Here is a 25019-nt window from a genome sequence, read left to right as displayed (position 1 = left end):
AAGGTCATGCATGTAGGGAAAAAGAACCCAATGTTCAGCTACAAAATGGGGGGATCGCTGCTAGGGGTAAGTAACCTTGAAAGAGATCTGGGGGTGATGGTAGACACAACAATGAAGGCGTCGGCACAATGCGCGACGGCCTCAAGGAAAGCAAACCAAATGTTGGGTATCATTAAAAAGGGTATCACTGCCAGGACGAAGGAAGTCATCATGCCACTGTATCGTGCAATGGTGCGCCCGCATCTGGAGTACTGTGTCCAGTACTGGTCGCCATACCTCAAGAAGGACATGGCAATGCTTGAGGGAGTCCAGAGAAGAGCAACTAAACTGATAAAGGGTATGGAAAACTTCTCATATGCTGATAGATTGAAAAAGCTGGGGCTATTCTCCCTGGAAAAGCGGAGACTTAGAGGAGACATGATAGAAACCTTCAAAATCCTGAAGGGCATAGAAAAGGTAGACAGGGACAGATTCTTCACAATGTGGGGAACCACAAGTGCAAGGGGGCACTTGGAGAAATTAAAAGGGGACAGGTTTAGAACAAACGCTAGGAAGTTCTTTTTTACCCAGAGGGTGGTGGACACATGGAACGCGCTTCCGGAGGCCGTGATAGGACGTTACAGGGCTTCAAAGAAGGTTTAGATAGGTTCCTAGAGGATAAAGGGATTGAGGGGTACAAATAGGAGTTGAGCTAGGTTATAGGAATAGTCAGCGACCACTGCACAGGTAATAGGCCTGAGGGGCCACCCCGGGAGCGGACCGCTGTGTGGGATGGATCTCTGGTCTGACCCAGCGGAGGCAAATTCTTATGTTCTTATGAAAAAGAGATAGAGACAAGTTATGTACATCCCAACAAATATTCAGTGAGGATAAAAACAAAGATAAACTTAAAAACAAAAATAAAATAATAATTAAATTATAAATAAAAAGATTAAACACTAATTAATTAAATTAAAATAAAATAAATTAAAATTAGATATCTATCTTGAGTTAAATGCTGTGGTGGTCATGTTATTTAGTTAGTTAGTTTTCTATACCATTTTCCCCAGGGAGCTCAGAACAGTATACATTAATTTATTCAGGTACTCACAATCTATCTAATGTACATGGGGCAATGGGGGGATTAAGTGACTTGCCCAGGGTCACAAGGAGCAGCATGGGTTTGAACCCACAACCTCAGGTGCTGAGGCTGTAGCTTTAACCACTGTGCCACACTCTTCCACTTTCTATGGTAATATACAGAAAGAAAACAAAAAATAATGAAAGATCTGAAGAAGAAGGGTTACCATCAAAAGCAAAACCTCATCATAAAATGCATTGAGTTAGTCCAATTTCCTTTATTTTTTTATTTTCTTTCTGTATATTACCTGCAGGGCAGGATTAATTTGTCGAGGGCCTCTAGGCACACAAGCCTACTGGGCCTCTCCCCCACCCCTCCCCACCATGCCCCGCCCCCATTTATTTACCCATTTTTTTCTTTACTTCTTTATTTCCACTTTACTTCTTTTATTTTAAAATTCAAAACAAACAACAAAGATTACTATACCAGTGCCAGTGTATAGTTTTTCTTCTATGCAACCTCCAAACATCTCTGAACAATCCCCCCTTCCTTCCTAGAGGAAGAGATCTTCAGCTGGCAGGGCTTTGGGAAGCCCATCAATTTATATTTTGCATTTGGGTAGGAGGCATGGGGCATGGTGGGAAGAAAATTTAGTGCCCATCATTTTATTGGACTAATACATTTCTCAATTAGCTTTCAGAGGTTAAAACCTCTTTCTTCAGGTCAATAAATTATACTGCTGTTACAGTATCCCTGTCCTGACCTGAGGAAAGGACTTATGTTCTCTGAATTAGTAAAAAATGTATAAAAATTAGTCCAATAAACAGGATCACCTTATTTCCATTTTCTATTAATAAACGATTATCAACAGAGCTACAATAATACTTTATCCTAAAGCAAAAAAAATAAAACAAATAGAAATGTTTTCTACCTTTGTTGTCTGATTTCTGCATCTGCTCTCTTTCTTTTGTTTTGTAAATCTTTATTCATTTTCATATGTTACATCAAGTGAATGACATAAATTTAATAATAATTTTAAATATACATACTTGATAAGCTCATATATTAATATTTAAGTTAACATTTCATTTAGAAAAATTAATATAATATTCATATTAATATTTCAGAAATCTAAATTTATATACTTCTTAGTTAATAAAATATTATCCCCTCCCCTCCCCCCCTTCTAATTAAATATACATGAATTTTTAAATGCAAATTCTTTCCATATTTCATATTATACATTCAAGTATTAATATATTGTATATTATTCAGAAATATGTTCCCCCCCTTTCCCTTCTAATCAAATTCTAAACATGGGAAAATTATTATTCTTTACAAAATTCTGTTAATGGTCTCCAGATTTTTTGAAATTTATTAATATAACCTTTTTGTGTTGCTATAGTGAGCTCCATTTTGTATATATGGCAAACAGAATTCCACCAGAAGGTGTAATTCAACCTATCATGTCTTTTCCAATTGAAAGTGATTTGTTGTATTGTTATTCCAGTTAAAATAAATAGAAGTTTGTTATTACTTGATGAAATTTGACTTCTTGCTCTCATTGTTGTTCCAAATAATACAGTATCATATGTCAAGGCTACCGGATTTTCTAACATCCTATTTATTTGGGGCCAAATTGATTTCCAGAATGTTAAGATGAATGGACAAAAGAATAAAAGATGGTCTAATGTCCCAATTTCAACATGACAGTGCCAGCATCTATTAGATTTAGAGCTATCAATTCTATGTAAACGTGTAGGGGTCCATAAAGCTCTATGCAAAAGAAAAAACCAAGTTTGTTTCATAGATGCTGACACCGTACATTTTAACCTCCAAGACCAAAGTTGTGGCCATTGAGATGCATTAATTTGATGTTTTATCTCAATGCTCCAAATGTCTTTAAGACCATTTTTTGGTTTTTTATTTATATATCCAGATATTAATTTATACCACTGTGCAGCTTCATGACCTGTTGAATTTATCTGGAAACATAAGAATTCCAAACTATGATAATTAGTAAGATTTTTCCATTCAGGGAACCCTACCTGAATGGATTGCTTCAATTGCAACCATCTAAAATATTGTGTTTTATTAAGATCAAATTTATGTTGCAATTGTGAAAACTCCAGCAACTTACCATTTTTTATTATATCATCTAAAATACGAATACCTGCTAACATCCAATCTTTCCAGATTATTTTGAAGCCGCCGATTTTGATCTTGGGGTTAAACCAAATTGTTTGAGTTGTTGATTTGCTAATTGGAATAGGAGTTAGATTACTTACATATCTTAAAGTCTTCCATGTATCCATAAAAATTTTATGTTCTTTGTATAGCCTTGGAATAACAGATGTTCACTGTTATACTCTGTAATTCGCTGTCTGTACAGTTTCTCCTCATTGTAAACCGCCTAGAAGTCGCAAGATTGTTGGCGGTATATAAGAATAAAGTTATTATTATTATTATTATGATACTAACAACATTACTAAGACGTAAAGGAAACATGAGTCTCCATTCTAGCCAAAACCAGTCTGGAATATTGTCAGTGGGCTCTGGGAGGATCCAATACATGCCTTGACGTAAAATATAGGCTTGATGATACCTATAGAAATTGGGAAAATTTACCCCTCCCTCCGCAATTGGTCTTTGTAATGTCACTAAAGCAATTCTAGGATTTTTCTCAAGCCAAATAAATTTTGTCAATACCTTATTTAACTTTGTATAAAAAGAATCTTGAAAGAAAACTGGTATCATTCCCATTTGGTAACAAACTACAGGTAAGATCATCATTTTAACCGTTTGTACTCTTCCCCACCAAGATAAATGCAAAGGATTCCATTGTTCACACATCTCTGTCACTTTTTGTAATAAACATTTTTCATTAATTTTTATTGTGTCATCTAAATTTTTTGAAATCCAAATTCCAAGATATTTAATAGCTTCCTCCTTCCAGACAAAAGAGAATGTATCAAATAAACCTTTTGTACAATGTACATTTAATGGGAGTATTTCTGATTTATTCCAATTTATCTTATATCCTGAAAATTTTCCGAATTTTTCAATCAGCTCAAGCAAGTGTGGGATGGTAGATTCCGGATTCCTCAAATATAATAATAAATCATCAGCATAAGCTGATATTTTGTATTCTCTATCTGAATGAGGTATACCTTGTATTTCCTTTACTTGTTGGATTGCTAATATTAAGGGTTCTAAAACTATATCAAACAGTAAAGGAGACAAGGGACATCCTTGTCTAACTCCCCTCTGTAGATTAAATTTTTCTGAAAATGTATTATTAATATATAATCTAGCAAAAGGGGAGCTATATAATGTCTGTATCATTTGTATGAATCCAGGACCTATGCCAAACCATTCCATAGCCTGATACATAAATGACCATTCTACTCTATCAAAAGCCTTTTCTGCATCCAAAGATATCATAAAAGTAGGCTCATTCATTTTCTTTGTTAAGTATAACATATGGAATGCTAATCTTGTATTATGAGATGAATGTCTGTGAGCAACGAATCCTGTTTGAGACATGTCTATAATATGGGGGAGAGCACTAGCCAATCTTAACGCAAGTATTTTTGCTAATATTTTCCCATCAACATTTATTAAAGATATTGGCCTATAGTTTGAAACCAGAGTGGAATCTCCATTTGGCTTAGGTAATACAATAGTTAAAGATTCAGCTATAGTGCCATTTGTACAACCTTTATTAAGTTGATATTGAAAAAGATTTAATAAATAGGGTAATATAAAATTTTGAAATGTTTTATAAAATTCCACTGTATATCCATCACCACCTGGAGCGGATCCAGCTCTAAGGGATTTCAAAGCTGTTCCTAATTCTTTTAAAGATATTGGTTTTTCCAAACTTCGTTTTATATGTTCAGGAACTTTTGGACCCTCTAACATTTTCAGAAATTCTAAACCATCTTTTTCTTTATTTAAGTAAATGGAATACTTCAAAACAAGAACTTGAAGAATTCATCTTCCAGAACTCACTCTCCTCCACACATAACTTGATCCTCGGAGACTTAAATCTCCACTTAGAAGATCAATCATCCAAACAAACAACAGATATACTCTCATACCTCAACACTTTATCCTATCAAATTCTCAACCCAGAACCCACACACGAAAAAGGTCATCAACTTGATATAGCAGCTTACTCATCTCCTAATCAAAACACACAAAACATCTACATCTCAAACGGGTCCTGGCACCCTACTCTATGGTCAGACCATTTCAAATATTCATTCACTATCAATTGGGCTCAAAATAACAACAAACCCACCCCAAAGAAAACACTCATCAAATTCAGACCGAAAATCGAACCTCACACATTCTGGAACACAGTCGACCCCGAAATCGACCCCAACAACCCCAAAGAATTCATAAACAGCTGGAGGACCCTCAGTGAATCCACACTAAACGAACTTGCTCCAATAAAAAACAAAAACAAAATAGACAGACCATCTAATAAATGGTTCGACAACGAACTTCTACAACTAAAAAGAAAATGCAGACAATTAGAAAGGTCATGGAAAAAACAAAAACACAACAACATCAAAGATGAATGGAAAATCCTAATCAAACAATACAATACCAAACTGAAGGAAAAACGAAAAAACTACTACTCCAAACTCATCAGCACAGAAAAACCAGACACAAGAATACTTTTTGACATCTTAAGAAATCTCACCGATACCAAACCATTTCTCGCCACCCAAGGAAACCAAACCCCCACAGCCACCCAATTAGCGGATCACTTCAAACGCAAAATCATCACAACCAGATCCACATTCAACAATTCAAGAATCAACATAGAAGAAATACGAATTAATCCCAAAACAGATGAAGCAATCCCAGCAGACAGGATATGGACAAACTTCCCAAAGATACAATGGTCAGACTTGAACAGGCTTTACAAAAAATACAGCAAATCCTCATGTGACTTGAACAACTGTCCCTCATACTTACTAGCAACAGCTTCCACCAAATTTAAAGCTAGCCTCACACTATGGCTTCAAACAACACTAAGTGAAGGTCATTTCCCACCGGAATTAGGAGAAATCATAATTACACCTATCCTAAAAGATCCCAAAGGTCCTATAGATAATCCTGCAAACTATAGACCAATCGCTTCAATCCCTCTATACATTAAAATAACAGAAGGCCTTGTCGCACAACACCTCTCCAACTACCTTGAAGACCATCACATACTACATCCATCACAATCTGGATTCAGATCCAACCACAGCACAGAAACTCTATTGGTATCACTATTAGACATTGCCCGACAACACCTCAGCAAAGGAAACAAGCTGCTTCTCATTCAACTCGATCTCTCTGCGGCATTCGACCTAGTTGACCATCACACACTACTCCAGATATTAGACGCAATAGGAATTTCAGGTAATGTTCACAAATGGTTCCAAAGCTTCCTCAAAACACGAACATACAAAGTCAAATCAAAAGAGCACGTATCCGACCCATGGTCAAACCCATGTGGAGTACCACAAGGATCACCATTATCACCCATATTATTTAACCTCTTCATAGCATCCCTAGGCATAACCCTAGACGCCCTAAACACAGTATCATTCAGCTACGCAGATGATATAACTATCCTCCTCCCCTTTAATATTCAAGACCCCTTATCCACAAACTACCTGAAAATGATAATGGAAACGGTAGAAAAATGGATGTCAAGTCATAAACTAAAACTGAACTCGGAAAAAACTAAATTCCTACTACTGGAAAGGGAAAAAAAACCATCTCTCACAGAACTAGAAGTAAACACAATCAAGTACCCAATGCAAAGCACACTCAAAATCCTGGGAATCCTACTAGACAGAAATTGCACAATGCAGTCTCAAATCCACAAAATCATCCAAAGAGCATTCTTCACAATACGTAACCTAAGAAAAATAAGAAAATTCTTCAACAAAGATCAATACAAGATATTAGTACAATCCCTAGTACTGAGTATTGTAGATTACTGTAACAGCCTATACCTATCATGCCCAAATTACATGATAAAACAATTACAGACAGTTCAGAACACAGCCCTCAGAATCATCTACTCACTAGGCAAATACGACCACATCACCAAAGCATACTTAGACTCACACTGGCTACCAATAAAAGCAAGATCTCAGTTCAAATTCTACTGTCTACTATACAAGGTAATACATGGAACAGCACCCAGCTACCTAAACAACAGACTACACCGTAACCTCTCACACAGATCAAGGAGAACCCAGAGCCTATTCACTCACCCCCCTCTCAAAGGAACACGACGAAAGAAACTATATGACAGCCTTTTAGCGACACAGGCAGCAAAGATCGATACTACCATCACCAATCTACTGACCAAATCAATAGACATTAAAGCATTCCGAAAAGAAATCAAAACTCATCTCTTCAAAAAACACTTCCCATCATCATAACCTCACAAAAGTTTAAGATAATGCTCTCATGACTACCCAAACACCACCACCAGCAACACCCGAATCCGAACAGTATTATCTCTACTCGTCTAAACAACAGAATCCGGACAATATTATCTCTATTCGTCTAAACAACCTATCACTATCTACTATCTACTACCAATTTATCCTGGAAAAGTCCAGAACAACAATTGTAACTTAACGCATTCTTGTTTATATGTACTGCAATGCTACTGGAAATGTCCAGTCTTCTAACTTGTAATCCGCTTAGAACCGCAAGGCACAAGCGGAATAGAAATCACTTATGTAATGTAATGTAATGTAATGTAAAGAGATTTATAAAATTTTAGAAATTGTTTTAAGATAGGCTCAATTTGTGTTAATGTGTCACCTTTTTCATCTTTTATAGCAATTATTTTTGATTTCTTTTTTTTCGCTTTAAGATAATTTGCCAATATTCTTCCCGACTTATTTGAGTTTCCATAATACACCGCCTGCTGAGAAAATAAATCTTTCCTTATCATCTTTGATGAGATTTCATTGTATTTTACTTTAAGTTTTAACAGTTCTTGTTGTATAGAATATTCCCATTTTTCTATTAGTTTTGATTCTAAAATTTTTATTTCTTTTTCTAAATTAGAAAAATCTTTTCTATTTTGTTTATTAAGATAAGCCGAATAAGAAATAATTTGTCCTCTTATTGATGCCTTAAAAGCATCCCATAATATTTCTCTAGAAATCTCATCTTTATCATTTGTTTGAAAATAATCTTTCATCTTTATTTGAAAATTTTCACAAAATATTGGGTCAGCAAGCAGTGAATTATCAAACCTCCATATTGGTCTGTTTGTATTTTGATCTGAAATTTTAATTTCAATCCACACCCCACCATGATCAGATAAAATAATTGGATCAATGGCAGCTTGTGTTACTTGATGTGCTAAATGATTTGATATAAAAATATAATCTATCCTTGAAAAAGAATTATGAACATGAGAACAGAAAGAAAATTCCCGTCCATTAAAATGAAGTATTCGCCAAATATCTGTCAAATCACAAGTTTGTATTAAATTATCTAATCCCATAGATTTCATATATCTACTTGGGTTTTTGTCCAATAAAGGATCCATTACAGCATTGAAATCCCCAGCTACTATTAAATTTGAAGTAGCCAGTGGTAAGATCAGTTGTTGAAGAGTCTTAAAAAATTCATTTTGATTTGAATTAGGGGCGTATATATTGAACAACGTCATGGTTGTATTTCCCATGCATATTTCCACACTTACCCATCTTCCATGAATATCTGATGCTTTAAATTTAAATAAAGCTGAGCATTTTTTATTAACTAGAATAGCAACACCTGCTTTTTTCCCTATGGCTGATGAATAAAAACAATGTTTGACCCAACCTCCTGTCAACTTATTAGATTCATTGTTTGAGAGGTGGGTCTCTTGTATACAGCATATATCCGCATTTTGCCTTTTTAAGAACATTAATGCTTTTTTCCTTTTTATAACATTATTTAGACCATTAACATTCAAAGAGATTATTTTAAGAGTCATTTATATTTACAGTGTTGTAATACATTTTTCTAAAATTAATAGTATAATGATGCTTAATCTTATATTTCCCCAATACACTTAGTAAATTATAATATCCCCATTTTAATCATTTCCCCCATTTATGTCTCACCCTCCCAATCCCTCCCATCCATCCCTTCCCCTCCCTTCCCACCCCCATTCTATTAAATACGAGAACTTGGATACGCAAGATGAGGTTAGGTTTAAAATACCTCCCTCAAGCTACTACAGAATATTCTTATGTACTACCATGAAATATTTCCAATTAACTATTATAATACCTATGTATCTAGCAAATACATTTTTTTCCCCCCTCTTTATGTTTATATACTCAAATTTAATATATTCAAATTCATACAGGAGAAATAATATAATATAATATATTTCCTCTTGATGAAATATGCAATATTAAATATATTTATCTCAAAATAAACTTTACTGATTTTACACTTTTAATTAATAGTTATATTACTGTAATTATTTCAATATTATGTAGATAATGAAGGTTCATCAAAGTAACACAGTCTATATGGTGAAGATAGTTTTTGGAGTAGATAGGTTTAGAGAATGTATGGTATAGTCACTGGATTTAGTTCAATTTCATGCATTAATTCTTTAATTAAATGCTGTGAAGTAGGATCTTAAGTGAATTCCTTACTCAGAAGATATCTTTAACTGAACCATGAAATTGGAGCTTTTACTTCTTTCGTTTACCCTGCTATAATTCCTGTGACTGGACTCTATAAATAATTAAATATCTACTGGAGAGCATGCTACAAAACAATGTGAAACATCCTCTTGACTGAGATTACGTAGAAGTTAATCTGGAAATTATCCTATTTGTAATGAGCTTATGTTATTGTATAATTCTGACAAAATTATACAGGTCTGTCAACAGACATAAGCAAGAAATTACTTTGGAAATTTCCCCTTCTCTTTGAAAGCAGTGTATATTAATGTCAGTCAAACTTTCCTTCGGTAAGGTTTTTAAGCAGGAAGTATATCCTCCTACAGGATGTAATTCTTTTCAGCCAATCACTTTTTGTTTTGACGATTTTTTAGTATTGTGATTGGAGAGTTCTTCCTTTCTACAGACAACGCCTCTTGTCTATAAATAGCCATTCAATGCCACTCCCCTATACTGTTGCCAATACTTCTTCTGTGCAAACGTTTCTTTCGGATTACCATTTCAGCTGCGTTTCACTTGTAAGTAAATTTTCTTTAAAAATGCAAATATATTTTCATTTAAAATTATAAGATTATGTAGATTGATTTCTGGTTTTATTTCTGCTAAGAATGTTGGTTTTGTATAATTCCACTTTAGAGTTGAAGCACGTGTAGTTCTATTCCGTTGTTATTTGAAACCAAATCACAATTCTGAAGTTAACCGTAGATCTTATTTATAAGAACTATTACTATAAATTAAAGTTTTATAAAGTATAAAGAATCATATAATTTACTCAGTCAAAATTTCAATCCTTTCCAATAAGAAACCTTTTAGGATGTCTTAGGCTGCTCATATTGATCCATAAATTCTTGTAGTTTTGCAGGATCCGTGAAGTTTTGAGTTTTATTTCCAATTGTAACTTTCAGTATTGCTGGATAAAGGAGCCCATATCTAGCCCCTAGCGATTTCAATTGCGGTCTCATATCAAGAAATATTTTCCTTTTTAATGCGGTTTCTTTTGCAAAATCAGGGACAATATGTATTCTTGAATCCTGACACTTGAGATTTTTATTTTCTTTTGCCAGTTGACAGATTTCCAGCGCCTGTTGATGTCTCAAAAGTTTGAATATTAATGTTCTTGGTCCTGTTTGTGAAGTTTTCCTTTATGTTGGTATCCGGTGTGCCCTTTCAATTTCCAGTGGCGTTTTGAATTTTAGTTGAAGCACTTTAGGTAGAAATTGTTCCAGGAAAGTTATAGGATTATTTTTTTCAATCCCTTCCGGCATCCCTATTATTCTTAAATTATTCCTTCTCTCTCGATTCCGGCTGTCTTCCAGGTCTTTTTTTATTTCTTCAACCTCTTTCCATATTATTTTACTTTTTCTCATGTCCAGATTAATTTGTTCGGAATTATCTTCTAGTATGTTTATTCTGTGTTCCGTTTCTTCTACTCTTTTAGTTAACGCTGCTGCATCTTCAATAGCCTTTTGTAATTTTTTGTTGCTATCTAAAACAATTTCTTTAATTTGTCTTAATTCCTCCATTACATCTGGGCTGTTATCTGATGGCAACGGAACCTTTGATGGAGTAGTGCTTGGCTCAGGTTTTGATCATTTGTTACTCCCTGTACCAGATCCTCCAGCTCCTGAATCGCTTTTGTTTTGTTTGCTAGACGACATTTTTGTCACTTCCCGTTTATTTTCAGTAAAAATTTGAATTTATTTTGTAGTAAATCAAAAAAATATAGCTTAAGTATAGGGAGCTATTCGTTTACCCGACCATCGGAATTCGCGTCCAAGCCACGCTCTCTTTCTATGCCTCTTCCAGAAACTGTCTGCCTCTCCCTTCCATCTTCCCCCCCCCCCACCCCACATTGGTGTGGTATCCATCTACTTCTCTCCGCTCCCATGGTGTGGCATCTGTCTTCTTTCCTTCCATCTCTCCCTTACAGCAGATTTTGGCATTTCTCGCTCTCCTCCTTTCCTCCCCTCAGATCTGGTATCTGTCTCCTTCCTCCTTTCCTTCTTCCAGGTCTGGTATCTGTCTCATCCCCTTCCCTTGCTCTGGCAGCTCTCCGCTCCCTTCCTCCTTTTCTTCCCTGGCCTTCCTTCACAATTTATTTTCTGCCTCTGTCTAAATTCTTTCTTACAATTCAGTCCTCAGTTTCCCTCTTTCAATGTGTCTACCTATAGCTTGCTACCTCTTTCCCTCACCCCTTCCAGTATCAAACTTTATCCTCTTCCCCTAATCCAGCATGTGCCCTTGTTTCTTTCTCTTCCCCACCCTTCCAGGGTCTACTCCTCCCTTCTCTCACCCCTTCCATTCAATGTCTGTATCCCCCTCCCCTACAATTCCATTCAGCGCCTGTCCTCCTCTCTCTAACCCTTCCATCTACTTGTCCACCCTCTCTCTCGCTCCTTTCATCCACTGCCCTTTCCATCCAGTGTCTGCCCTCTTTCTCTCTTACATATGGCATCTTCCCTCTTTCTATATCCCTTCAATAAACTGTCTGTCCTGTGCCCCTTCTCTCCTTTGTGCATGATTAATTTCAGCTTCACCCCCCTCTCCATTTTTCTGTCTCTATCCCTTCCCCTTTCTCTGGCATATTCTCGCCTACCTTTCCCTCTGGTCTGGCATCTGTCTTCTTAGTTTCCATTCCCTCCCCCCATGCCTGGCATCTTTCTGCTCTCCTTCTATATTTCCCTCCACCTCCCCTCCATTATCTGGCATTTTCTCTCTTTCCTTTCTCTTCCTCCCTCCTTCCTTGACCTGGTCTGGCATGTCTCCTTCCCTTCCCTCCATGGTCTGGTTCCTCCCTCCCATGGTCTTAGCATCTCTCTTCTCCTCTCACTTCCCTGGTCTTCCTTCTTCCTCCTTCCCTCTCTCCCCCCAATTGGGTGCAGCAGCATTTCTCTCCCCCCCCCCGACTTCCTGGTAAGGTCAGCTTCCCTCCCTTGCTGCCCTCTTACCCACTGCCCGCAAACAAACTGAACTCAGACCGTGGGGCTCTAACATTGCACGTGCCGGCTTCCCTTCTCATCCGAAACAGGAAGTTACATCATTCCTGTTTCGGATGAGAAGGGAAGCCGGCGTGCGCAGTGTTAGAGTCTACCCCCCCCCCCCCGGCCTGGGTTCAGTTCGCTCTAACGTTGCGCGCACCAGCTTCCCTTTTCCTCCCTTCCTCTCATGATGACGTAATTTCCTGTTTCTGATGAGAAGGGAAGCTAGAGAGTACAGTATTAGAGCCCTGCGGCCTGGGTTCAGGATCACTTGCGGATGGTGGGCAAGAGGGCAGTGAGGGAGTAGAAGGGAGGGAAGCTGACCTCACCAGGCAGTTGAGGGCCCCATGCTCTGTTTGCTCCCTCCCTAATGCCGGCTCTGGGCCCCCCCCTGATATTTTCAGGCACGTGCCTACTGGGCCTACTCTTTAATCTGACTAAATTATTCTGATATTTATTAATAAATTAAATATTGTTAAGTTGTAAAAGTACTGTAATGAAATGATTTGTGGGAGATAAGATTAAAATTGAATTGATTCAGATATTTGTTTGTATTAAATATTTAATAGCTGGTTTTAAGAATATTGAGTTATCCAATAGGCAGCTATGTAATTAACTGAAAAAAAAACCCCAAGCTCAGGCTTTATGTATATTCATTGAGGATATCCCACCAACTGGTTGGTAGTATTTTGAGGACTGGTTTGAGAATCACTGGTTTACAGCAACATGCTCAGAACCAGAAGACTGGGGCCACTAGGATCATGAGACTGGGATGCCGAACAATGCAAAGAAGAACTCTGCCTACCAATGGCCACGGAGGAAACACGTATAGAAGACCCTCCGTTGGCCATGGCAGAACCAGAGCATCCAGTCCCTTGGCCTGACCGTCTCTGCGACGACTGAAGAAGCGGGGTGATTTGGCATTGACACTCGTGGCCATCAGGTACATGAGGAGCTGACCCCAAGTTTATTCAGGTTTATTAGGTGTTTTATATACCGCCTATCAAGTTTTATCTAAGCGGTTTTTACAGTCAGGTACTCAAGTATTTTCCCTATCTGTCCCAGTGGGCTCACAATCTATCTAATGTACCTGGGGCTATGGAGGACTGAGTGACTTGCCCAGGGTCACAAGGAGCAGCACAGGGTTTGAACCCACAACCCCAGGGTGCACTATAAACTGGAAGGCCACAGAACTTAGATACCACTCTCCGGGATCTAGCACGTAAAGCCTGAGGAAGTCCGCCTGAACATTCTCCACTCCCGCTATGTGGGAAGCCAAGATGTCCAGAAGATGAGACTGCCCAGACCATGAGCAGAGCCGCCTCCTGCGCCACCAGAGAACTCTTGGTGCCTCCCTGACGAATGACATAGGCCACCGCCATGGAATTGTCTGAGAGAATCTGGATCGACTTGCCCATCAAGAGGGACTGGAAGGCTAACACCACCAGATGGATGGCTCTGGTCTCCAGAACATTGATCAACCAAACCTTTTCTTCCGGGGACCAAGTGCCCTGCATAAAACGACCTAGACAATGAGCACCCTAGCCGAGGAGACTGGCAACCATGAGAAGCGATCCAACTCACCCCTTTTTCTAGATGGGAGGCCTGAAGCCACAAACGAAGACTGTAGCGAGCCAAACCCAGAAGAGGAACAGGTAAGTCCAGACTATGTCTCTGGGCCGATCATCTCTGAAGAAAAGCATGCTGAAGTGGACGCATATGGGCTCGAGCCCACCTCACCATATCTAGGGAAGCCACCATCGACCCCAAGACTTGGAGGAAATCCTGCACCCGAGGACACCGGGACGCCAGAAGGAGGCGAATTTGTGACTGCAACTTGCTTACCCGGGACTCTGAGAGGAAGACATTCCCCAAGGAGGTGTCGAACAGATCCCCAAGATACTCCAGGCGCTGAGAGGGGGCCAACTGGCTCTTGGAAAGGTTGATAACCCATCCCAGCGACTGCAGGAACTCCATCATCCGAGCCGTGACCTGGGTGCTCTCCTGGAAAACTTCACTCGAATCAACCAGTTGTCCAGGTAGGGATTAACCAGAATGCCCTCCTTGCGCAAAGCCGCCGCCACGACCACAATAACTTTGGTGAACATCCTCGGGGCCTTGGCCAGACCAAAAGGGAGAACACAAAACTGATAGTGCAGACCCAAGATCGCAAAGCGAAGAAACTGCTGATGGGAGGCCCATCAGATCGAGAGAAGTCAGATATTCCCCTGGCTAAATTGCCAGAATAAGTGACCGCAGCATCTCCATGCGAAAAGATGGAATTCTGAGAGCTCTGTAGACCCGCTTCAAATCTAGGATGGACGAAAAGTTTCTCTTTCTTAGGCACCACAATATAAATCGAATACCTGCCTGTGCAACACTCCTGAGGGGACACCAGAACAACTGCTTTGAGATCTAGCAATCTTTGAAGGGTCTGGCAAAAGGCCTGCTTCTTCCACACCACATGACAAGGAGAAGCGAGAAAATGGTCTAGCAATGATTTAGCAAGGAGTGAGTAAACTCTAGAGCATAACTGTCTTGAATCACCTCCAGGACCCACTGATCGGACGTGATCTCTGCCCACTTTGGAAAGAGCTCATGCAGACGGGTGCCTGAAAGGAGTTATTGGGCAGGACAGGCAGCGGAGGAACCGGCAGAGGTATTTCCAGTTGTCCTACAGGCCCCCCGAAAGAACTGCATGCGCTGAAAGAAACAACCCCGGGAATAACCAGAGATCGGGAAGGAAGCAGCCCCTCAACCAGGGCGGTATCTGCGGAACTCACGCAGACGTCCCCGAACAGTACCACCCTGAGCAGTCAGACAGGCATGGTCTTCAGGCAGGCGGGACACTTTAGAGCAGGGGTGTCCAACCTGCGGCCCAATGAGGTATTTTGTGCGGCCCCAGTCAAAGGCGATGCACTGTTTTCCTCTGCTGCCCCTGGGTGTTTACCATCTTGCCGGCTCCCTCCTCTGTCTTGCTGCAGCGTTTGCACATTTGTACGGCCCCAGAAACATTTTTTTGGCCAATGCGGCCCAGGGAAGCCAAAAGGTTGGACACCCCTGCTTTAGAGTCTATCAGAGTCAGAAACCAACCTATCCAAATCCTCTCCAAACAAAAGACCCCCAAAAGGAAAATTTTGTGAGTTTAGTTTTGGACGCCACATCCACCACCCAAGCACGAAGCCACAAGGTATGACATGTGGCCACACTGATAGACATGGATTTGGCAGATGTCCGCAACAAGTCAGAGAGGGCGTCCGAGAGATAAGTGGCAGCCATCTCAGTCTGTGCCACCTCCTGATCTACCAAGGACCAGTTATCAGACTCACGGTCAAGGACATGCTCGGCCAAAAGAAACACGGCCCAAGTCACCAGTCCCTCACAAATGGCCGTCTGGACCCCCAAGGCAGAGACATCAAAATTCTGCTTAAGGGTCTCCAACTTACGCTCCTCAGAGTCCCGTAAGACAGAACCACCCTCTACGGGCACTGTATGCCGCCTAGCAATAGTTGAGACCACTGCGTCCACCACTGGCAACTTTAAGGTATTCCGATCCCCCTTCGGGACGAGCCATGGAGCGCGCAAACCAAAAAGGCACCTCTGGCGTCTTCCACTGCGCCAGGACAATATCCCAAATATTCTGATGCATAGAAAAGAAGCAGGAAGCAGAGCGGATCCCCCTAAGAGGGTCCACCACTTGCAAGGTCTCCTGTGGCACCTCCTCAAAGCGCAATACCAAGGAGACCTGCTAAATCAGATATTGGAGCTCGTCCCGCTGAAAAAGGCGCACCACGGATGCATCCTTGCTGGTAGATGGTACAGAAGAGGCCTCGCTACTAGCAACCATCCCCCCAAGAGGATCCTGGAGGTCTCCCCAAGGGTCCATGTCCAGCTTCAGTGGTAAGGGAATCCTTTTTACCCTGACCATCTGCAGCTGGGGAAATCCCTCCATGGGTGGCAAGGGAAGCCTGGGCTTCCCCCCTGTCAGCTGCCGACTCGCGAGGCACTAGCAGCAGGATTCCTTGGCCCCCGGAACCTGATGCAGACAAGGCTCCCTCACTACTCCGGATTGCACAATGCTTGCATAGGCCGGCTGCGAGTGCCTCGTGTATGGAGCACAATGAGCACTTTTTCCCCTGCAAAGTGCTCATTGCTCCACACACTACCTAGCTGCAAAGTAAGTGCCGGTTAGTTGAAAAATACAATAAAATACAGCAAATTTAAAGGGAAAGAACCCTTTTAGACCACCACAGCCCCAGGATTATTTATTTTTTTTACAAAACACTCCACTGGCTCTCCAAGCAGTATGCCTTGCCTGTATTGGTCTTAAGGCTTACCACTGAGGCACCTCTACAAAATTGTTGGGGAAGTGGAGTAAAGGTGGGGGGAGGGACCCAGCACGAGACCTGCCAGGTGTGACACCCCCGAGGTCGTACAGACCCCCAAATAGGGCCCACCCAAGCTCAGTCCAGCATAAAAATAGGAACTAGGAGCCCTAAATAAATTCCAACAGCCCTAACAAGGAGAGATGGGTACAGCTCACTCACACCTGCGGGAGACTAAGAGAAGACTGGGGTATATAGGGAGGGACAGTATACCAAAGTTTTGGTCTCAGTCCACCTACTGGTCATGATGAGATATTACCCATCAGTGAAGAACTGTACCGGTCTAGCAGGTGACACAGAAACAATAAATTCTACCACATAATATATGCATGAGAGATGTTGAAGCTGGAAGTGTAATGCCTTTTAGAAGACTTTTTAGTGTTACTTGGATGAAGTGTTAGAACTAATGTTATCATCAATTTACTGTTATACTGTGGACAATCTGTATTTTGCTTTTTGTTTCTTGTACATATTTGTTAAATACTGGAGTGCCCCATAAAAAGTATTTTATCTTAAAACTACTGTGGACTCTTGTACTTTTGCTTTTAATATTTTTAAATGCCTAACTCTTTGGTAAACTCATCACCTAGCAGAGAATTCTTTATAGTCAATTTGCTCCAGCTTAAGCATTAAAAGGGAAAGAGATTAATTTTAATCACAAACCCTATAAATTTATTATATACCCATCTCCAGGATGACCCTGAAACCCAACAAACAAAAGAGGTCTGGTACATTTGCATTTCAGTTTTATGTTTCTCATAGTAACCTAAACTAACATATGTTATGGTAACATAATACATATTATTGCAGTTTTGCACGTTAAGGGGCAAGTATCGTTTATCACTTAAAAACTGAAGTTAACACTTTAATTGTCATATAAATCAGTCAATATTAAAAACAATGCTAAGAAATTAAAAGTAGAACTCTATAAAATAATAGGAAAGCAACATTCATTCAAGAGAGAGAAGAGGAATCATTCATACAATAGCAATTAACTGTTCTCTGTCGTCAGGTCCTCATTTCCCCATCATATTTATTTGATATATCACAAAGTCAAAGTTTAGAATATATATATAAAGATATAAACTTAACAAGACACAAAAGTTAAAAGTTAGGGCCATTGCCGTCAGCAACACTTACTTTTTCATCCGGTGCAAGCAGCCCTAGCAGCAGTCCTGGCGCTCAGCGCTAACACAGGGTCCTTGGAGACCTCTTTAAAACCAGGGAAGCTGCGCAAAGGGAGCCGCCAGCAGCACTTACTTTTTCATCCAGGACAGGCAGCCCCCGCAGCAGTCCCGGCACTCAGCACTACCAGAGGGGTCCTTGGAGGCCTCTTTAAAACCAGGGAAGCTGCTCAGAGGGAGCCGCCAGTGCCACTAGCAACACTTACTTTTTCATCCGGGGCAGGCCCCACAGCAGTCTCGGTGCTCAGCACTACCAGAGAAGGCCTCTTTAAAATCAAGGAAAGCTGCGGTATGTGGCTGCGTGTCTGAAGGGGCATGTCCAAAGGGGCAGGACATGCCCCTTTTGAGCCCCTTCGGAGCCCTTGAGGAACTGGGAGCGGACTGGTGCCAATTCCTTCCACTATGGGGAAAAGAAAGGCGAAAGTCCATCTACTAGCCTCAGGTTTGGGCCCAATGGATCGGTACCTTATGGTTTCTTCTCTGTCACGGCTGGAAGAGCAGGTAACTTTAGTTATACAGTCTACTTCCCTCTCTTCAGGGGAACCATCACCACCTCCCCAGCCATCAAGTTTTGTTGGGAGAGTAGAGACACCCTCCAAGGCTGAGGATGTAACCTCTTCCTTACAACTGTCTCATATAACTGGAGTTAGTGTTTCAGATCAATCTGGTATTGTAGGAACAAAAGGTTTGACTCCTGTACAATTTGTAGCGGAGCCAAGCCTCAATGTTCTCCCTAAAGATAAAGTGGTCACTTTAAATGATGTATGGCTAACTGTTAATAGAATTGAGTCTTCATTTCAAAATACTGTTTTGAAATTGTGCCAGTTCTCCTCGAATACAGTAGTTAAAATGAATGAGCATGAAACTCAAATAACAGAGCTACGAAATAAATTAAATAAATTGGATAAATCAGTGAATAATCTACAGAGTACTGCCTCTGCTAATATTAAAGATAGTATATTGGTTAACTATCTGAGAGCTAAAAATCTTCGTTTTTTAAATTTTCCAATCACACATTACCTATCTCCATTGAAGCTAGTAAGAATGTATATGAGGGAGATTTTGCAATACTCTAATGTGGATACTTTTGAACCTGACAACCTCTTTTACATTCCGAGGGCTTCTAAGGAAGTGGTAGATGAAGGGGAAGTAGATAAACTAGTATCGCCAGAGAGATTGGATGTCTCATTTTCTAGAGTCATCTATGGACACAATCACAAAACATGCTACACCTCTTGGTAGCTTTCAAAACATAAGAATTGCCACTGCTGAGTCAGACCAGTGGTCCATCATGCCCAGCAGTCCGCTCACGCGGCGGCCCTCTGATCTAAGACCAGCACCCTAACTGAGACTAGCCCTACCAGCACACGTTCTTGTTCAACAGAAACTTGTCTAACTTTGTCTTGAATCCTTGGAGGGTGTTTTCCCCTATAATAGCCTCTGGAAGAGCGTTCCAGCTTTCTACCACTCTCTGGGTGAAGAAGAACTTCCTTACGTTTGTACGGAATCTATCCCCTTTCAACTTTTAGAGAGTGCCCTCTTGTTCTCCCTACCTTGGAGAGGGTGAACAACCTGTCCTTATCTACTAAGTCTATCCCCTTCAGTACCTTGAATGTTTCGATCATGTCCCCTCCCAATCTCCTCTGTTCGAGAGAGAAGAGGCCCAGTTTCTCTAATCTTTCGCTGTACGGCAGCTCCTCCAGCCCATTAACCATCTTAAGTCGCTCTTCTCTGGACCCTTTTGAGTAGTACCGTGTCCTTCTTCAGGTACGGCGACCAGTGCTGGACGCAGTATTCCAGGTGAGGGCGTACCATGGCCCGGTACAACGGCATGATAACCTTCTCTGATCTGTTCATGATCCCTTTATCATTCCTAGCATTCTGTTTGCCCTATTTGCTGCCGCCGCACATTGTGTGGACGGCTTCATCGACTTGTCGATCAGAACTCCCAAGTCCCTTTCCTGGGAGGTCTCTCCAAGTACCGCCCCGGACATCCTGTAGACAAACAAGCTGTTTTGAAATTAAACTTTACTAACAAACAAACTCTGTTTTGTGAACACGTGTTAATATTCCCTGATGTTTCAAAGCAGGCTCAGATAAAGAGGAAGCAGTTTCTATTGCTTAGGTAAGAACATAAGAAGTTGCCTCCGCTGAGGCAGACCAGAGGTCCATCTTGCCCAGCGGTCCGCACCCGCGGCGGCCCATCAGGCCTAATTGCCTGAACAGTGCCCCTGACTAATTTTTCTACTGCCTCTAATCCTCTAATCCTATCCCTATAACTTACCTCTACTCCTATCTGTACCCCTCAATCCCTTTGTCCTCCAGGTACCTATCCAAACCTTCTTTGAAGCCCTGTAGCGTGCTTCTGCTTATCACATCCTCCGGTAGCGTGTTCCATGTATCCACCACCCTCTGGGTGAAAAAGAACTTCCTGGCATTTGTTCTAAACCTTCCCCCTTTCAATTTCTCTGAGTGTCCCCTTGTACTTGTGGTTCCCCATAATTTAAAAAATCTGTCCCTGTCTACTCTTTCTATGCCCTTCATGATCTTGAAGGTTTCTATCATGTCCCCTCTAAGTCTCCGCTTTTCCAGGGAGAAAAGCCCCAGCTTTTTCAGTCTGTCAGTATATGAGAGGTCCTCCATACCCTTTATTAGCTTAGTTGCTCTTCTCTGGACTCTCTCAAGTACCGCCATGTCCTTCTTGAGGTACGGCGACCAGTACTGGACGCAGTACTCCAGGTGCGGGCGCACCATTGCACGGTACAGTGGCAGGATGACTTCCTTCGTCCTGGACGTGATACCCTTCTTAATGATGCCCAACATTTTGTTTGCCTTCCTTGAGGCTGTGGCGCACTGCGCCGACGCCTTCAATGATGTGTCTACCATCACTCCCAGGTCTCTTTCAAGGTTACTCACCCCTAGCGGTGATCCCCCCATTTTGTAAGTAAACATCGGGTTCTTTTTCCCTACATGCATGACCTTGCATTTCCCTATGTTGAAGCTCATTTGCCACTTTTTGGCCCACTCTTCCAGCGCTGTCAGGTCTTTTTGGAGATCTTTGCAGTCCTCCGTGTTTTCAACCCTGCTGTATAGTTTGGTGTCATCCGCAAATTTAATAACCTCACATTTTGTTCCTGCCTCCAGGTCGTTAATAAATATATTGAACAGGAGCGGTCCCAGCACCAACCCCTGCGGAACTCCGCTCGTGACACATTGCCAGTCTGAGTAATGGTCCTTTACTCCAACCCTCTGTTTCCTGTCCACCAGCCAGTTTTTGATCCATCTGTGGACCTCCCCTTGCACCCCGTGGTTCCATAGCTTCCTTAGCAGTCTTTCGTGTGGTACCTTGTCGAAGGCTTTTTGGAAGTCTAAGGCCTTAGCGATAGGTGCGACCTTCTTCTTAAAATTCCCCTGTTAAATGCCTTATTTCATTTGCAAGTGACAAATATGTGTTTCTGGACCCAGCCCAGTTAGAAGATTTTCTTAGAGATAAACCTTTGCAGATAATTTCTTAAAAAAACTATTATTCATTTGCTGGAGAGGATAATTGATGATTTAAAGAATGTGCCACATCTCTTTGTCTGCCAGATGTTAAACTTTTTTTTTCCTTTTATTCTTCCTTTTAAAGTGCTGGCACTCTTGGCCATTTAATAATGTGGACTTGATCATTGATAAATTATTGCCTTGGACCTTATTTGATGAGCAGTTGTATGCTTTGTTTGAAGTTGATATTCTTGTATTGTTTGTTATGCAATTGAAACAAATGAATAAATAATTAAAATAATAATAATAAAAAAGGGTAAAAGTTAGTCGTTTTAGAACTATAAAATGTTATATCATTTGAAGAAGAGTGGGAGGGAAGAACACCAGGAGGAGAAGGTGAACTTATAAGACTTAACAAGTATAAACGTGTAAGGGTAGTGCTATAATGGGTAAGCCCACAAAAACGGAGACACTCCAGAACTTTAGACAGTAGAAAAGGCAAGATTATTCTGGATAATAATGTTGACTCCTTCCACCCTATACAACAGTGACTTATTAAAATTCTTACCAACAGAGGCTCGCACTGTTGTGATGTCATAGGTTTCCAAGCTAAATATAACCTCATCTACAGCTTGGATTCCCTCTTCAGAATTAAAGACTACCTCATGGTGCTCACTGCCAATATGAGAAGCTACCTGTGATATAATGGAGAGGGCTTTGTCAGATTTTGTACATGCACAATACATTTCATTCAGAATACAAACATAACATGAGTTATAGGCTCCAAAGAACAGAACGAAATTTCACTCAGTATGCTGCACATCAGACCTTTAATTCAAGCTTAAGTGCTAGAACTCATATTATGCTGTAAATATAGCAAATCTGTAAACATAAATAATTACCTTTCTAGCAGCCTTTAAATCTGGACTGTCTTCCATTCCAATTGCAAAGGTTTGCAAAGGGTATGATATACTATTTTCTTTTATCAGTTTCAAGAGCATTGCAGCAACTAGACTGGAATCCAATCCACCTTTAGGAAGAAGAAAACAGATTGTACAATCCAAATCTATATCAAACAACATTAAAATGGTGTCGCAACCATTGACATATATTTCAAAATCCAATGAATGTAACTTCTCTCAAAAGGGATCAATGAAACCTATTTGACACCTATTTCCCAAATATAAATCTACTTTTATTAAGTATGAGTGATAGCAGTGATGTGACCATGTCAAAACCTCGTGCTTTTACTACTTTTCTCCACTTTCAAAACTGGCATATCAAAGGGGGGAACTAGGGTAGAAACTATGGCAAAGGGAACAGTGTTGAATTCAACATTTGGGAACATTAGAACTACAAGGTTTGAATAATCACATAGAATTGGTTGCCATTTTTAAGAATGGTTGGATTTTAGGGGTACTATAGATATAATCATGTGTGAGAATACATATACCCCATAATAATAATAATTTTTTTTTTTGCCTAAATGGAGATTTAATTTAGCTGTCCTTTTATCAGATTCCAAGTTATAACATCAGAAAAATATATTAACAACTCATTGAGATATTTATTTTAATGCTAGCTATCATTGATTCAGCTATTTTGATCACGCCATAAGATTGCTTAAACATGTTAATTAGTATTATCATTTTTAATTTAAATGCTGATTAAAGAAGTAGGAATTTATATTTTAAAAGTAAAGGGAGCTGGTGTGACATGATGATGTCACTATGGAACTGGATTGGCCCCTTTTAAAAAGTTGGTGTTTTAGTGCCATTTTTGCTGAGTTTGTTTTACATTTCAATGAATACGTCACTGAGCCAAGCAATAGTAAGTACAGTATTTCTCAGTAGTTATTTTGATAGACATTTGCTAATAATTTTACAGCTAGCTGTCAGTGTAGTTTGTGAAAATTAATATAATTTTAAAAACTTTAACAAGACACTAGTTTTTGTTGTGGGCTCATGGGTTTTGCAGTGAGATTGGCTTTTAAAGTACCGGTGCTGCTGCAATTTCCTTGATTAAAGAGTCGAGCTACATTATCGTAAACAGACGCATTGTTGATTGAATACATTTAAAAAACAATGTTGCATTGAGTTACTTGTTGTATCGCTGGCTGTCAGCGATGTAGTTAAGTATGAGTATAATAAGCTTTAAAATTACTTAAACAATAGTCAACAACAGTATTTCAATTCAGTTGCTAACTGAACAAGTGTAGATTTATACTTTAAAAATAGAGGGAAGTAAAGTGTTAGGCTATGATGTCATTATCAATTGGATTGCCCTCTTAAAAACCTGGTGTTTTTGTACCATTGGCTAGTTATGTTTGCCCCTTATTGTGTAGAAATACAACACTGAGCCATGCAATAATTAATATCCTCATTAGTAACTTTGGGATGTTTTAGATACATTCCTGATAAACACAAAGATCTTTTAAGTTATGGGGGTTTGGGGTTTACCAGGGTTATGTAGGAAGGTCAGCTTGTATAGTGCCAGCATTGCTGCTTTTCCCCGACACTGAAAAGATCTAAAGACTCAAGAGTGAAGCCACATACTTACAAACAGTTTTTACAAGTATTACATAGAAATATCTCAAAGTGAATGTAACAGAATTGTTTTTTGAATAATACAATCCCTTTATGATTACAGTCTGTAGATTGGCTGATTTTCAAATTTAGTGGCTCAATTATCTAATATAATAAAACGCTAGGCCGCGCATGCACACTTCCTAAGTGTGCGCCGGTTTTCCGTGAGCTGTAGCGACACATAGGAAGTGCGCATGCGCGGCTTACGCTCTGTCCTGCTCCCTGTTGAAAGACGCAGCATCTCCCTTACACTAACTTTGCCGTCACCGCCTCTCCGCTCTCTCTCTTCCTCCCCCCCCCCCCGAGGCGGATGTCGATCGCAGCGGCCCGAGTCGGACAGAGGACAAGATGAAGGGGGTGCGGAGCAGCGCTGGCGGCGGCAGTGTCCGGTAGGGAACACGTCCACGAGTCCCCCCTCCCGCATCAACTGCTGCTGCTCCTGTTTGAAGCGGCCTGCTGAGGTTTGCGGCCGGCTGTAGCGAACCTCGCAGGCCGCTCTCCACATGGAACACGTTCCCTCTGACGCGATTGTGTCAGAGGGAACATGCTACCATATGGAGAGCGGCCTGCGAGATTCAATACAGCCGTTCGTGAACCTAAGCAGGCCGCTTT

At 40.5% G+C, this 25019-nt stretch overlaps 1 protein-coding gene across 6 annotated transcripts in view; it reads right to left on the bottom strand.

Moving 5' to 3' along the window:
- ASNS (asparagine synthetase (glutamine-hydrolyzing)) overlaps positions 1-25019 on the bottom strand; it is a 213017-nt gene that overhangs the window by 54226 nt on the left and 133772 nt on the right. For 5 of the 6 annotated variants that reach the window (XM_033931030.1, XM_033931033.1, XM_033931032.1 and 2 more), the window contains 2 exons: positions 22725-22852; positions 22391-22517 (listed from right to left, as the gene is read on the bottom strand). In XM_033931030.1, coding sequence (XP_033786921.1) covers positions 22391-22517; positions 22725-22852 — 255 coding nt within the window. The remainder of the gene's footprint in view (positions 1-22390; positions 22518-22724; positions 22853-25019) is intronic. The other variant, XM_033931036.1, reaches the window with a different exon arrangement.

Source organism: Geotrypetes seraphini, chromosome 2 (assembly GCF_902459505.1).
Source record: "Geotrypetes seraphini chromosome 2, aGeoSer1.1, whole genome shotgun sequence".
Lineage (NCBI taxonomy): Eukaryota > Metazoa > Chordata > Amphibia > Gymnophiona > Dermophiidae > Geotrypetes > Geotrypetes seraphini.
Note: the sequence above shows the minus strand (reverse complement) of the source record. Positions and strands in the feature narration are given on the sequence as shown.